The following is a 13,583-nucleotide window of genomic DNA, read 5'->3' as shown; positions in this document are numbered from 1 at the left end:
TGCTGGAGGTGGATGGTTTAGGCAGGGTCCTGGGACCAAAACTGCTCATTTTTCCCCTTCCCATCCATCAGCTGCAATAAAACAATGTCCCTGGGTGTGACAAGGAGTTAAAAATCCCATTGTGTGGGCAGTCCTGTGCTGCAGAGAGGAGAAGAGGGGATCCTGCAGGAGCTGGAGAACCAGACCTGGAATTGGGGAAGGTGCTGCTGAGCTGTGGGGGTCTGAGTGACCTCCAGCCCCCTGCTTGCTGGGAGCTGCTCCCCTCTCATGGCCCCCAACTCCCCTTTTCCTGCCCAGGGCACAGGATGAGGCCACTTTGGCTTCACTGCTCTGCTCCCAGGGTTTGGGGCCACCTGGTTCTTCCAGAGGGATGGGATGGAGCATCCATGGGGAGCAGGGAGGATGAGCTGCTGCTGGGCTGCTTCCCAAGAGCAGCTCAACCTCCCTGCAGAGATGCATTAAAAAAAAAAAAAAAAAAAAAAAGGGTGGCTTGGGGTTTTTTTGTAATTAAAGCATCCTGGCCCCAAAGGAGTGTGGTGATGGCTGCTTGGTCCCACTGGAGAGCTGGAAAAGGTGCTGCTGGGATCCATGGTGGCCATTTTCCCTGAATTGGGACACAATAAGCAGGAGCACATGAAGTGAGGTGTCTCCTGAAGCATTTTTATGCTTAAATTGTTTCCTACAGCCCTGGGTGCACCCCGCAGCCTCCCCAGCAGAGCAGAGGCTCAGGGCTGGATTTCCAGGAGCGGGTGGGAGGAGGTCCTGAGGGTGTCCTGAGGCTGCAAACCTGGAGCAGGTTTGGGGAAGGGAAAGGAGATGGATGGTGAGGAGGAAGAGGAGGGGACAGAGATGGTTTGGGGTGAGTTTGGTGTCCCCGTGCAGGGTCCATGAGAGAGGAGGAGAGGTTAGAACAGCGCTGCACTGGAGCCAGGCTGAAGGATTTGGGGGTGTTCAGCCTGGAGAAGGCTCCAGGGAGACCTTGGAGCAACATCCAGTGCCTGAAGGGGCTCCTGGAAAGCTGGGGAGGGCCTTTGGACAAGGGCAGGGAGGGGTGGGTTGAGGGGGAACGGTTTTGAACTGGAAAAGGGGAGATTTGGGTGAGACCTTAGGAAGAAATTCTTCCCTCTGGGGGTGCAGAGATCCTTGCCCAGCTCCCACCCATTCCCGGCGGAGCTGGAGCTGGAGCAGGGGATGGAGCTGGAGCTGGGGATGGAGCTGGAGCAGGGGATGGAGCTGGAGCTGGGGATGGATGGAGCTGGGGATGGGAATGGATGGAGCAGGGGATGGAGCTGGAGCAGGGGATGGAGCTGGAGCTGGGGATGGAGCTGGAGCAGGGGATGGAGCTGGAGCAGGGGGTGGAGCTGGGGATGGGGATGGATGGAGCAGGGGATGGAGCTGGAGCAGGGGATGGAGCTGGAGCTGGGGATGGATGGAGCGCGGAGCCACCTCCCCCCCGCGCCTCCTCCCGCTCGCTAGGGGGCGCTGTGCCCTTCCCCGCCCAGCCGTTCCCTTCCCCCAATCCCGACCTTCCCATCATGGCGGCTCGGCGGGGGCCGCGCCGCGCTCTTACGTCACCACCCCCTTCGCGTATGACGTCAGAGTGAGGAGGGCGGGGGGGAAGTGGGCGGGGCCAAGCAGCGCTCCGCGGCCGGGCCGGGCCGGGCGGGTCGGTCCTGGCGGCGGCGAACGGTGGAGGAAGGAGGAGGAGGAGGAAGAGGAGGAGAAGGAGAAAGAAAAGGCCCGGGGAGCCAACGGCCTCGGGGCCCGCATGGCGGGGGGGGGTGAGGCCGCCGGGTGATCGCGGCGCTCCCGCTGCTCCTCGCCGCGATGTCGAATCCCGCGACCCGCCGGAACGGTTCCAGCATCAAAATCCGCCTCACAGGTAACGGGGAGCAGGCGGCGGGGACGTTCGGGGTTCTTCCCCCAACCTTAAGGCCCGGGAATCCCCTCCCTTTGGGCCGCCCCCTCCCCGGCCTGGCGCTGGGAGGGGATTCCGGGCCCGAGTCCGGGGGCTGTGGGGAGGGGTGAGGGGGGGGAGGCCGTGGGGTGGAGAGGGCTGGGACCGAGCTCCGATGGTCCCTTAACTTTTATCAGCCGGTTTTTTCCAGTCCCGCTGCTCCCTCTGTGTCCCGCCGGAGCCTTTCTTAATTCTTTATTTGTATTTTTTTATCCTGTACATCCCCCCCCTCCCCCATTTCAGTGCGGGGCTGCTTCAGTCCTGACAGAAATTGGGGAGTGGGGGGGTTGTGCCCCTCCTGCCAGACCCCACCTACTCCTTTTTGGGGTCTCCCCACATGAGGGAGGTCCTTGTGTCCCCCTCTTCCAACAAACCAGAGCACCTGGGGGTTCTTCTGCACCTTCCCCATGGGAGTGGTTCCGTGGGACCCCCTCACCCTGCCCTGCTTTGGGGTCTTTTCTTCCCTTTCCTCTGGCAGTGGGGGTGTCCCTGTTACCCCACCCTCCCTCCAGCAACCCAGAGAGCACCCTGCTCCTTCCCAGGCTCCCTCCTACTCCTTCCCCAGGAGCATTTCCAGCGGAAATTTCCTTCCCCACAGACTGAATTTCTTAATTTGCTTCATTTTCCTTGATACCCCCCACACCCACCCCCTCAGCCTCCCATGTGCCAAGGAGGAGAGCTGTGTTGCTATTGAGAAAATGTGCATGGAGTTGCTTTTAGGTGTTTTTTTATTTTTATTTTTTATTTTTTTTAGGACTCGGGGTATTTTATATTTTTTTTTGTCTCCCCCCCTGCTTCCACACGAGTTGCTCTTGCTTGGCAAATCACTCACCCAACTTTTGAAGTTCCTTCCCCCCCAAACTGGGTGTGTGTGTCTGTCTGTCCTGCCCTCTCCCTCTGAGCCCTTGGCCAGGATGCACCTATGGATAAACCAGCTCTGGATTAAATCTTCTGGAAGCTGCTCCAGCCAATGCCAAGACTGCTTCTTTAGGGGGAAGAGGCACAGTTGCTGCTTCTCGAGGCTGCTGTGTCCATTATTAATAAATAAGGCCCAATCCAAGTCTTTCCGAGGCAACAAGTGGGTGCTTGGAGATCTGTCAGGCTGAAGGAGCCACGATGCTGCTCAGAGTCACTGGCACTGATCTATATAGAGCTATTTGGGTGCATAAAACATTGTCAAATCATGAGAAAATGGTTAAACTTCAGTTACAGGTTAACTTGCTTTTGGCATAGAGTACAATCAGTCAGAGGCATCTCTTAAATATTCTGCTTTTCCATTAATCCTTTTTTTTTTAAATTATTATTCTGCACTGCTTGTGCTTTAGAAGAACCCAAGTTTGTGGAGATAATGTTAATCTGAAAATCCTTTTCTTGGATGTGCGAAGGCTGTAAATATTTTTAGAGGGTATGGATGATGTTTGATCTGAAATTAGTTTTGTGGTGATGTGTACTAAATGTCAGCTCAGTCATTACTGTGGCTTATTTTTCTGCAAGTCCCTCAGTAAAACTGTTGTGAATTGAGTAACTTACACAGTGGTTGTAGCTCTTCTTCTGAGGATGGTGTTTGAGTATCAGACAGAAGCTGTTGGTTTTGATTTTTAAAGGATGAATGCTGCTCCAAAATGCTTTCTTACTTTTAGCATGCACTCATCTAGCTGAGACCCTTGTCTGGAAGTTTAGTTTCTTGAGCAACTCGGTGGAGTATTTTATTTTTTTTTAAATTCTTTTTATTGAAAAAATCTGCTTGCTCTAACACATCCTCTGTTTTTACGAGCAGGAAATTTGGGTGGTGTGACAAAAAATTACTGTATTTAATAAAAAATAAATTGCTTTGGGAGAGGTTTAGCCTTTGAATCATTAGGCAATGCCATGTTCCTGCCTTTGCTGGAGACCAGCCTTCTGACTTACCTGTTCCAAAGAGCTGTAGCTAGCCTGGCTCTTGTTTTCTTACCTGTTTTGCTGTTAGGAGATTTGGGCAGATTTAAATCAAGACAGAGGACTTCTTCTGTTATGTTTTACTACCTGCATTGTGTTTCCTGTGATTAGAAACCATTTATGCTTTGCAGTACTGAAAATAGCTGTGTAAACACCACTTAGGCTGAAGGTGCCTCCGAGCCTTACTTTGTAAAGGTGGTAGAATCTTCCCTGCTTTTTAAAAGACCTTTTTTTTTTCTTTTCCTCATCCATGGGAAAGGCATTTAGATCAGCAGCATATTGGGATTATTTATGTGAATATATCTGGAAGCTCTGGATCCCCTGGTGGTCGTCAGAAATGATCTTCCAGGTTACACAGGCTGGGGTCAGTCCTGTCCTCATACAGACTGTAACCAAGTAAATGGCAAATAGCCTGTCCTGTTCAGAAACAGATTAAAAACAATGTTAGCAAGTCATTTGGATGGCAGGTTAAAGTGACTTGGCATCCTGTGGATCTCCAACATGCTCATCTCTCCTCCTATCTCAGCTTCTCCAAAAGCCTCTTCCTCCCACTTTCATCACTGCTGGCAGTGGAGGAGCCAGAGGTGTCTTCTGTTTCATGGCCTTGGCTCTTGCTGCTTGGAGCAGTTTTAGGCAAAGGTAAAATGTTGTTACGTCCCTGGTCTCTCTGCATTGGTGTGGTCGTCAGTGAAGTGCAGCAGAGTTATCAAAATAAGGATGGAAATAATGATAAAGTGAACACTTGAAAAGGCTGCTCGGGATCTGCTGGGTCAGGGAGGAGCATGAGCCATAGGCCAAGAGACTTTGGTGGGGCTTGTGACTCTCTTTTCTCTGATGGGCTTCTCCAAAACCTTTGTTTGCTGCTGCATCACTGCTCCCTGAGGAAGTTCCAAAGGGTTCATCATCTCCAAGGCACACCTCTTCCTCAGACATATAACCCAGGAGAAGTCCTGAAAAATGCAGTCTCATTGTGCTGGTGTCAGGGAGGTTTCCATTCCAGGGCAAAGGTTGCAGGTGGAATTGGAAAGACTATGAAGTGGGCTAAACTTGGCACTTTTCTATCATGAAAAAAAAAAAAAAAAAAAAAAGCTGCAAGTTGTGTTCTGGCTTCATCAGTCCTGGCTTTTTCAGTAGTGTCTCAGCTGAGGTGTTAAAAGCTGGCTGGCTCCTGCTACCATTGTGGAACTGAGCAAAGATTGGGAAGGAAAAAGCATTAGTTTAAACTTTATGGATCACTTGATGGGTAGAGCAGGAAGGAGGAGGATCTGGTGTGCAGGGCCAGATGGGCTTGTCAAGGACTGATGGCCAAACCAGTTTCTTTAACAGAAAAGCAGGAGCTGGTATAATAGGAGAATAGAAATGATTGCAGGCACCTCACTGAGCAGGGCTCAGAGTACTCCGAAGTGTAACAATTCACTGCTGGGCAGACCACTGCTGGGAGGTGCTGGACTGCTGGTTTTGGGTGGGGATTATAGGTGGGAGCTCTCCCAGGTGTGAAGTGGAGGAACACGAAGTGTCAGAGGCACTGGGGAGGAGTGAGGAAGATGATGAAGAAGGAGGTGGGTTCTGTGAGGTGAGCGGAAGGGTCAGAGGGGATTTTTAGGCACCAGATTGGATTGCTGGAGGCAAGGTGGTGGTGCTTGGCAGTGGAAAAGACAGAGAAAGAAGAAAGAGGTGATGCAGACAAGTCTCCTGAATGCCACTTTCAGTTCACTGTGGTCAGCACAGTTTGGGGAAGTCCTGTCTGCAAAACCTGAGCAGTTAGTAGCTGGTAAACAGATGGATTTTTTTTTTTTTTTTTTTTTTTCAATAGACATTTAGAATTTAGGGAATGGATGAAAGAATACAGCAGCTTCAAGTTGAAAATGAAATATTATCTTAAAAGGCATGTAGGATTGTTACAAAAGCACAGGTTAAAATGTGTCACAAATGCCAGTATGTTTGACTTACCTTTCATGACTAATGGACTGATCAATGCAGCAAAGTTAACTGACAGATCAGAAGCAACTCTAAAAGTGGTGACCTGACCAGTTTTGTGTCTCGTGTTCAGAAACAATGAATGTCTGTATCTCTGTATCAGACACTGGTAATACTTCATAGGCTGGCTGTAGTTTTATGCTGGTTGCAGGCAAAGGGCACTGGTGCAAGAAGAGAGAAGCAGCTCATCCCAGCCTGCCTCAGCATTTGGAATTCCATATTGAGCCAGTTTCATGCCATGGGGAAGCAGCAGTTTTAGTAGCTCCCAAGTTCTTTTCCATAGTAATCTGGGAGCATGGTGAAATCTCCATCTTGTTATTTTCTCCCTGTAAGGATTTTCTCTGCTCCACATCTTTTGGGAAGGGGTCGTTTTTTGGGTTGGAACTCAACACTGAGCTTCCCCACAGGTTTCCTGTGTGATGCTGAGTGGGGCCTTTTGGCTTTCTCTGCTCCTCTTCCCCTTTTGTGTTAGGAAGCAGTAGTGTTGTCAGGAAGGTAAATCTGTGGCTGTTCAGAGGCCCTTGGGTAGGATGGCAGAGAGGCTTGGGGGATGTAACTTTAAAAAAAAATAAAATAAGTAAATCTTGCTGTCATGAGGGGAAGTGGGGAGAGCCTTTGCAGGCAGCCAGCTGGCATCTTTGGGCTGCTGGAGTGGGAATCCAAAGAGCAGCCTTTTCCTCTGGGCAGGCCATGGGGAGTGAGTCTCCTTTTTTTTGTTTCTCCCAGTAAGTCAAAGCTGTGCCAGCACCATTGTCCTGGTGGAAGTAAATTAGATCTCCAAAAAGAGTTTGTTTGAATGTCCCCCTCAGGAAGGGAAAGTAGAAACAATAACTACTTTATTCCTAATTTGAAACTTTCTTTTCTCAAGTCGAATGTATTCATATAAAGAAATTCAGTCTGGGATGTGGCTGTGAAGTTACTTAATGATTTTTTTTCCTCTTTTATTCAATACTACCCACCAGTCTAAGACCAGTTTTTTCATCCATTTCCTTAAACAGCTTTATGACATGTCTAAATTTTTGTGGCATCCTCCTTTCTCTTGGAGCTGTGAAATAAGACATTAATACCTGGTTAATATAAGCAGTGTTTCTAATTTCTCAGTGAGGAAGCTGATTTTTGCAGTGTGATGTGCTGGGTAAGTGACCTCATCCTGACAGCAACTGAGAGACTGCTGAAACTCCTGCTGTAAAAAAAGATAAAGGAGACCCTTGGGTTGCTTCTGGAGCTGGCTCGAGGTGTGTGTGGTAGGTCCCAGGGAATGGAGAAGTATTGCAGGGAAATACCTGCTCTGTAGCTGGGTTTTGAAGGTTTCCCTGGCTTGTTGCCCAACTTGAAGCAAGTCCAGTTGAGATGCTTAACACTGGATTAATCTGGTTGGATTGCTTGCTGCTATTTATGGCTCCAGACTTAACTACTCACTCAGCTGCCTTGTTGGCTTGGGCAGTGGTGGTGGTGGGATGGGGCAAAGTGGTTTAGAAAATGCAGCTGAATGGGTCAGTGCAGTGCACTTGTGAAGTTTAGGTACATGCACAGCAGAGAGACCCATTTAAGACTTGAGTGACGAGTATTAAAAAAAAAAAAGGGGGGGGGCTGGAAGTGTCAGTTGCAGCTGCCATTTTTCCCCTAAATTAGGATTTTTTAAAATTTTGTTAGGTTTTTCCATTATGATTCCTCTGGAAATGGTCAAAACATACTGTGAAAAGGACCAAATTCTGGAATATCAGAATATCTGGAATATCAGCTTTTACCTGTAGTAGTATTTGCTACTTCACATGGAAACTGATGCTGATTTATTCTCCCAGCATGGAACGAGCTCATATTGCCCTGTTACAGAAAAGAATCTGGGTTTTCCCACCTTCTGGGGACTGGGAGAGAGATGAGCTCTTGAGTCTTGAGATACTTGTTGACAGCCACAGGACACAGCTTCTCCTGCCCTGGATCTTTTTGGGTTTTGGGATATGGATCTGTGTCCAGGTCCTCAGTGCCTCAACGCCTCCTCCTCCGCTGCCGGTGACAGCGCCACAGTTGAGCAACTTCCAGATAGCATCTCACCTTCTGTATCATTTTTATGGGAAAGCCTGGAGTTAAACCTGCAGATATTCAACATCAAAAATATTCAACATCCAGCACTTCTGGGGTTGCTGGCAGTGAGGAGGCAGCTGCACTGCTCTCAGTTTGTGATCTTTCAGGGGCTTGCAAACGAGTGCCTGTGAATATCACTGCCATCACTTAGGATGTCACCTCCTTGCTACTCTGCTGACCCTCAGTGCCAAAAATTTGTCACTCACCCTGAGAAGACTGGCAGAAGAAAACCTGTGCTCGTACTTGAGCTGTTTCAGTGCAAATTCAGCTTCTCCAGGGAAGTTAGCTCAAGAATTGAAACTAAGATACCGTGAGGTATGGGCATGTGTTGCCTTTTGTTGAGAGTTGATTTGGGGAGAGAAAAACAGAAGAGAAAGTGAGAGGTGATTTCTTAAGCCATGCACCAGGCCTTTTAGAGCCTCTTTATTAGTATATATCACTTTATAAAAGATTAATTTAAGTATTAATTTGAGAAACATGCACATATGTTTGCTCAAAAGTGGATTAGGAGGTCTGTAACAGGTCAAGATGCTGCATGCTTTTAAACTTTGATCCACATCTCTTTGAAGGGCAATTCAGTAATTTCTGAGAGGGAATCCCTGGGGATATTTTTCTGTTTTCTGTCTTTTTTTCTATGCATGTGTGTCTGTGTGTGTGAAAGTCTTAAAAATGCACTGGGAGAACATAGCAAAAATGCTGAAAGTTTTTCTTTCAAATATTCTCTTATGAACAGGCAGCTATACTGGGAATACTTGGGGGTATAGGAACTGGATGATAAATCTGATGGAATCTGATGGTGCTATAGTTGAATTGGCAGAATAAGCATGCATGCTGGTTTAGAAAGAATCTCTCCACAGGGCTGTAATAGCTTGATGCCTTCCTCTTCAGTAAGTCATTTTTGTCAAGTTAAAGGCCAAAATTCGAACTGGCTTGTTGTCAAGGACACTAAGCACAGCAGGCAGAAAATCCCCAAGGCTACCCAATTCACAGCACAGATAGATAGATAAAGCTGGCAGAGTCTGGCTTACTCTTCTTCCCCTCCCCCATAAAAAAATCCCCTTGCCTGTTTGTTTGGGGATTTTTTAAATTTTTTTTTTTTTTTTTTTTTTTTTTTTGGAGGATATGGACACTTTCCTGCATACTAATACAATTGAACAGAAAGTATTTAAATAGAAGATTTGTTCAGCTGTTTGTGGGTCAAACAATCCATTATTGTTGGGGAATAATGCAAAAATAATGCACAATCCCCCCCAGTAACTGCGTGGTGCTGTGGGCTGCTCCTCTGCTCCAGCTGTGCTCACCTCTGCCACAGCTGGAGGGAAGAGGCACAGGACTGGCTCCAGCATCCAGCCCTTCCTGGGGGATGAAGCAGTTCAAACAGGTTAAGCTCCTAGGCCTAAATTGTTCTGTTCTGGGAAGAAGAAAGAATGGAAAATCCCATGGGATTAGGTGTTTCCCATAGGTTTTTATTTTACCCTTTGGTTCCTGAGTCCCTGGTAAGAACACACAGCAGCCCATTTAGGAATAAAGGGCACTTTAAGTTAAGATTAACTTCAGGTTTTATTGACCACTAGAACACTCCAGGAATATTTTGGGTCCCTGAATGTCCTCACTGTGCAGTTTTAGCCATGGTTGGGTTCTGAATGGTGGATGTTTTTTTCTCTTATGAAGACCTGTTCAAGAAAATAAAATTTGTTTCTCTTTCTTTCATAGATATCCTGGTATTACCTTTCTCTTGCATTAGTTTTTTGCTTTTCCTGGTAACCAGCAGTAGGTAACAAAGTATTTTCATAGGTTGCCACCTTTTTGCCTCGATTTAATGAGGTCTTTCTTGATACATTGTATTATTTGGAATAAAATCATTTGGTTTTATCTGAGTGAATTAGGAGGAGTTACGTTTTTTTTACCTCTTCACCTGTTTGCATTCTTGTCTTCTGTAAAAAGTCACCTGTTTCCTCTAATAGTTAAACTAAAATGAAATGCATGAGTTTGTATCAATTTAAAGTTTCCATCTCTTGTTTACTTCATCAAGTGGCAAATTAAATTTGCATGTGTTAAAACCTGTTCTCCTAATTAATCTCTCTAGTTTCCAGGACACTATATTAAAAGCTCTGCTTTGTTTTTTTTCTCCATAAAATAAAGATTAGAAGCCTGCTGAAGGTGGTTATAAAAGTATTTCTTTTGAATTCAAGGCAACTGCTGACTTCAAACTGAACTCTTTTGGTTTTCATGGTCCTGACTTCTCCTCACACCCCAAATTTAGTCTGTATTGCATTCTTAAAGCAAACTGGACATTACAGCAGGAAATTCAGCCCCTGCAGTCAATGTTTTTACATCTTCTAGTCCATGGGGTGTATGAACTGAGTTTTTTTTAAAAGAAAACATCTTTTGAAATGCATGTGCTCCATTTTACTGAAGAGCAAAGGCAAAAAAAAAACCCCCCCAGCCCCCCCCCCAAAAAAAACAACAAAAAAAAACCCACCCAAATTTTTCAGACTGCTTATAAAAATTAACTCAGTGGATGGATTGTGGTGTTGCTTTAGCATGTTTTTATTTTTGGCTACCCAAGTGCAGAATTTAGAAAACTGAGGAGTTTTAGTTTGATCCAGACTTGCAGTGATTGATAGACTTCCAGGGGAAGCCTCCAGTTTTATCCTTGCAGCTGATGTGTTCTGGGTTTTTTTCATAAGCAGGTGGGAACTTCAATTTAAACTCAGAACTAAAATGCAGAGGTGGCATTCTGCAAAGGTAAGGCTCCTCAGTGGATATTTTGTGGTTGAAAAAAACCTTCCTTGGCACTAATGGGAAGAGAATCTGTTAGGTTTGGTAAACTTGGGGTTTGGAATTGAGTGGGTAATGTTAGCTGAAGATCTGATGTCAGCCTTTGGAAGAGAAATTGAGTGAATTTTCTGGACTCTTGAAATAGTATTTGCTTCAATGTTTTATAGCAGTAGAAATTCCAAGTAGTATCTCTTTCTTAAAACTGTCTGCAGACAGGCATCCCTCACCCTAAGTACTCCAATAGACATGTTCATATTTCATGGGTCTGCAAAATATCCTTCTGAGCAACAGATCAGAGAGAATACGGATGGCTGAGTGAAAAAAAAATTAAAAATGCCTGAAGTGTTGGGGCTTTTGGAATTTGCAGAGAACTTCATGTCTAGTTTATTTTATGTGAAACATTTTTATGCTGTGATTTTCAGCTGCATTTAATCCACTCCTGAAACTGTTTTTAACCAGAGTGAAAATATTTCCATTGACGTTCTCCTTTCTCAGATGAGTGGTGAAATAAGGCCAAAAGGCTCAAGTGGAACTATAAAGTGGCATAAGGTGCAAGCACATGGCACAACTGTTTGAGACATGGCATGGTCCATCAGCCCATGGATGTGCTGGAGTCAGAGAAAGGGTCTGGAAGGGGCACTTGGGCTGTAATGACTTTATCCAGCTTGGCACTTGTGTGATGTAACCACACTCAGGTTTAAATCTCTGCCTCTTTGCCCAAAGATCCTGTAATTCATTAAATAACCCAACATTTAAATTTCTTACTATAAAAGCACAGGCTGTGGGAATAAATGTCTGGCTCTTTGTAAGTCTGGCTTCTGCATATTCTGCAATAATTCCCTAAATGTAGTGTGCAGCCTGTACAGCTAATATGCCATAATAGGAACACCTCCATCACCAGCTTGAGTGTTTCTATGAGTCTCCTCCTTCTTCCAAAGATTTTTAGGCAATTGAATGTTAATTGACTTTTTTCAAGACATGTTAATTAGCTGCCTCTGTTTCAGCATGACAAGCACAGGTATGAAGAGTCTGACTGTGCAAACCCTTGGTCTGTTTAGGGTAATGTCAGTCCCAGTCACTGCACTGTCACCAGCTCTTACTGGGAGAGCATTTACATGGCCTAGGAGGAGACTTAGGCAAACAAAAGAAACATGTAAATGGAAGCTTTTTTGTATTGTGGTCTTAAATTTAAAATTAAATACCTTCTAGGGGTTAAAGAGACCTCTACCAGGACAAGGAATACTTCAGTGTAATCCAGCAGCTTGGTTGGCCTTGCAGACACAGGCATTTTCTTTTAATTTTTAATTTTTTCTCAATCACAGAAGCAACTTGATTTGTCTACAAATAATGTTTGGATAAACTTCAATAGAAATTAGGAAACCAACCCTCAAATGGGATTTATAAAAAGTTGCTTGGGAAAATGTGGTGTAAGTAGTCTGCAATTCAAGGCATTTCCTTCACAGGATGCTTATCAAGTCTGCATGTGCTGCTTCCAAGCCGAACCAGAGTGTCTCTGAGAACTGGTTTTGATAGAAAGGAGGAGAGGGGGAAGAAAATAAAGCTCAGTTGGAGAGTAGTACCAGTTTTTATTCTTTTATCATTGCCTCAGGATGTAAATCCTACAAGTGTGCCAAGAGAAAACAGACTTTGAAACACCAGAAGGAATCAGATTAATCTGTGATGTTTGAGATGATGCTGGTGGTGTAAAAGTGATTGAAATTGTCATTATAGAGTGGGGAAGCTTTTGGATAAACTGATATCTCTTTGATACTCCATATACCAAGTGAAGCCAAAATGTCCTGCTTGCTTCTGTGATGTTTCCTCACCAGGGAGGCTGCTCACAACTGGAGCAGCTGCCAGTTTTAAGGACATTTCTGCTTCCAGGTGCCTGTGTGATGCATCTTGGTTTTTTAATTTTAATGATAGCAGCAACCAAAGCCTCGTGCAGGAGGTCCTATTCCTGGCTGCCAGCTGGGGTGATGGAATTAAAATGTTGCAAGACCAAGGGGAAAAGGATCCAGCAAATATTTTTGTGGGGATTTCTTCTAGATTGGAAAGTGGATATTAATCCCTTTTCTAGGCTTTTGGTGGTTTCACAAGTCAGCAGTGAAATCTGGCACACAGAAGCTGTCTGCAGATTCTGGGAGATGGTGCTGCCTGAGTTGACCATCAGGGTGATGGATAAACTTCTGGGACAAGCTTAATCTTCTTTCCAGACTGAAAAATTACCAGTCTGAAAAAGGGATTGTACCTGTTTTCCTCCCTTAATTTTTGGCTCTTCGTCTGATTTCGGTCAGTTTGATAAGGATGGAGGTGTTATGCATACTGAGTCTGCAAGACTCGTGGAGAGAAATAGCTTGGTAGGATGAATCCCCCTCCCATGAGGGCAAGAAGGGATGGATACCTGGTCCCAAACCCAGCTATGTGGACAGATGTGGAAGGAGCAACCTGGGAGAGGAGCTCTGAGGTAGAAAGGGGCAGATATAAATGTGGTAGGTCCACCACACACCTCTAGGAAAATCAAACTTCATGAATGAAACTCCTAATTGGACTGAGAGTGGTTTGGGTTTTTGGGTGCTCTCTGAGAACAAGATCCAGATGACTTTATCCAGCACCTGTAATAAAACTCCCTATGTGTTTGGTTTGACTTAGGGGTTTTGGTTTGCTTTTTAACCCAGGTGAAATTGTGCGTTAATTCCGAACACAAAGATTAATCTGTGTCCTGCCAGCATGTCGTTCACAGCATCAGCCATGCATCAACCCCCTCCTGGAATTTTTTAATTAAAAGAACAGCACTATCACTTCAAATTAGTGCCACATAGCTTATTTGAGTGAGGAGTGAAATGGTGTT

The 13,583-nt window shown here is 45.6% G+C and overlaps 1 protein-coding gene across 4 annotated transcripts in view; it reads left to right on the top strand.

The window, feature by feature from the left end:
• The first annotated feature begins 1,616 nt into the window (after positions 1–1,616).
• The window catches only part of SMURF1 (SMAD specific E3 ubiquitin protein ligase 1), a 45,119-nt gene continuing 33,152 nt past the window's right edge, over positions 1,617–13,583 (top strand). For 3 of the 4 annotated variants that reach the window (XM_030459596.1, XM_030459595.1, XM_030459594.1), the window contains exon 1: positions 1,657–1,882. In XM_030459596.1, coding sequence (XP_030315456.1) covers positions 1,828–1,882 — 55 coding nt within the window. In that variant the 5' untranslated portion in view covers positions 1,657–1,827. Of the gene's footprint in view, positions 1,883–13,583 lie in introns of all 4 variants that reach the window. The other variant, XM_030459597.1, reaches the window with a different exon arrangement.

The sequence above is a fragment of the Calypte anna genome, chromosome 14 (assembly GCF_003957555.1).
Source record: "Calypte anna isolate BGI_N300 chromosome 14, bCalAnn1_v1.p, whole genome shotgun sequence".
In the NCBI taxonomy this organism is placed as follows: Eukaryota; Metazoa; Chordata; class Aves; order Apodiformes; family Trochilidae; genus Calypte; species Calypte anna.
The sequence above is the reverse complement of the archived record's forward strand: the minus strand, read 5'-3'. Positions and strand labels throughout refer to the sequence as shown.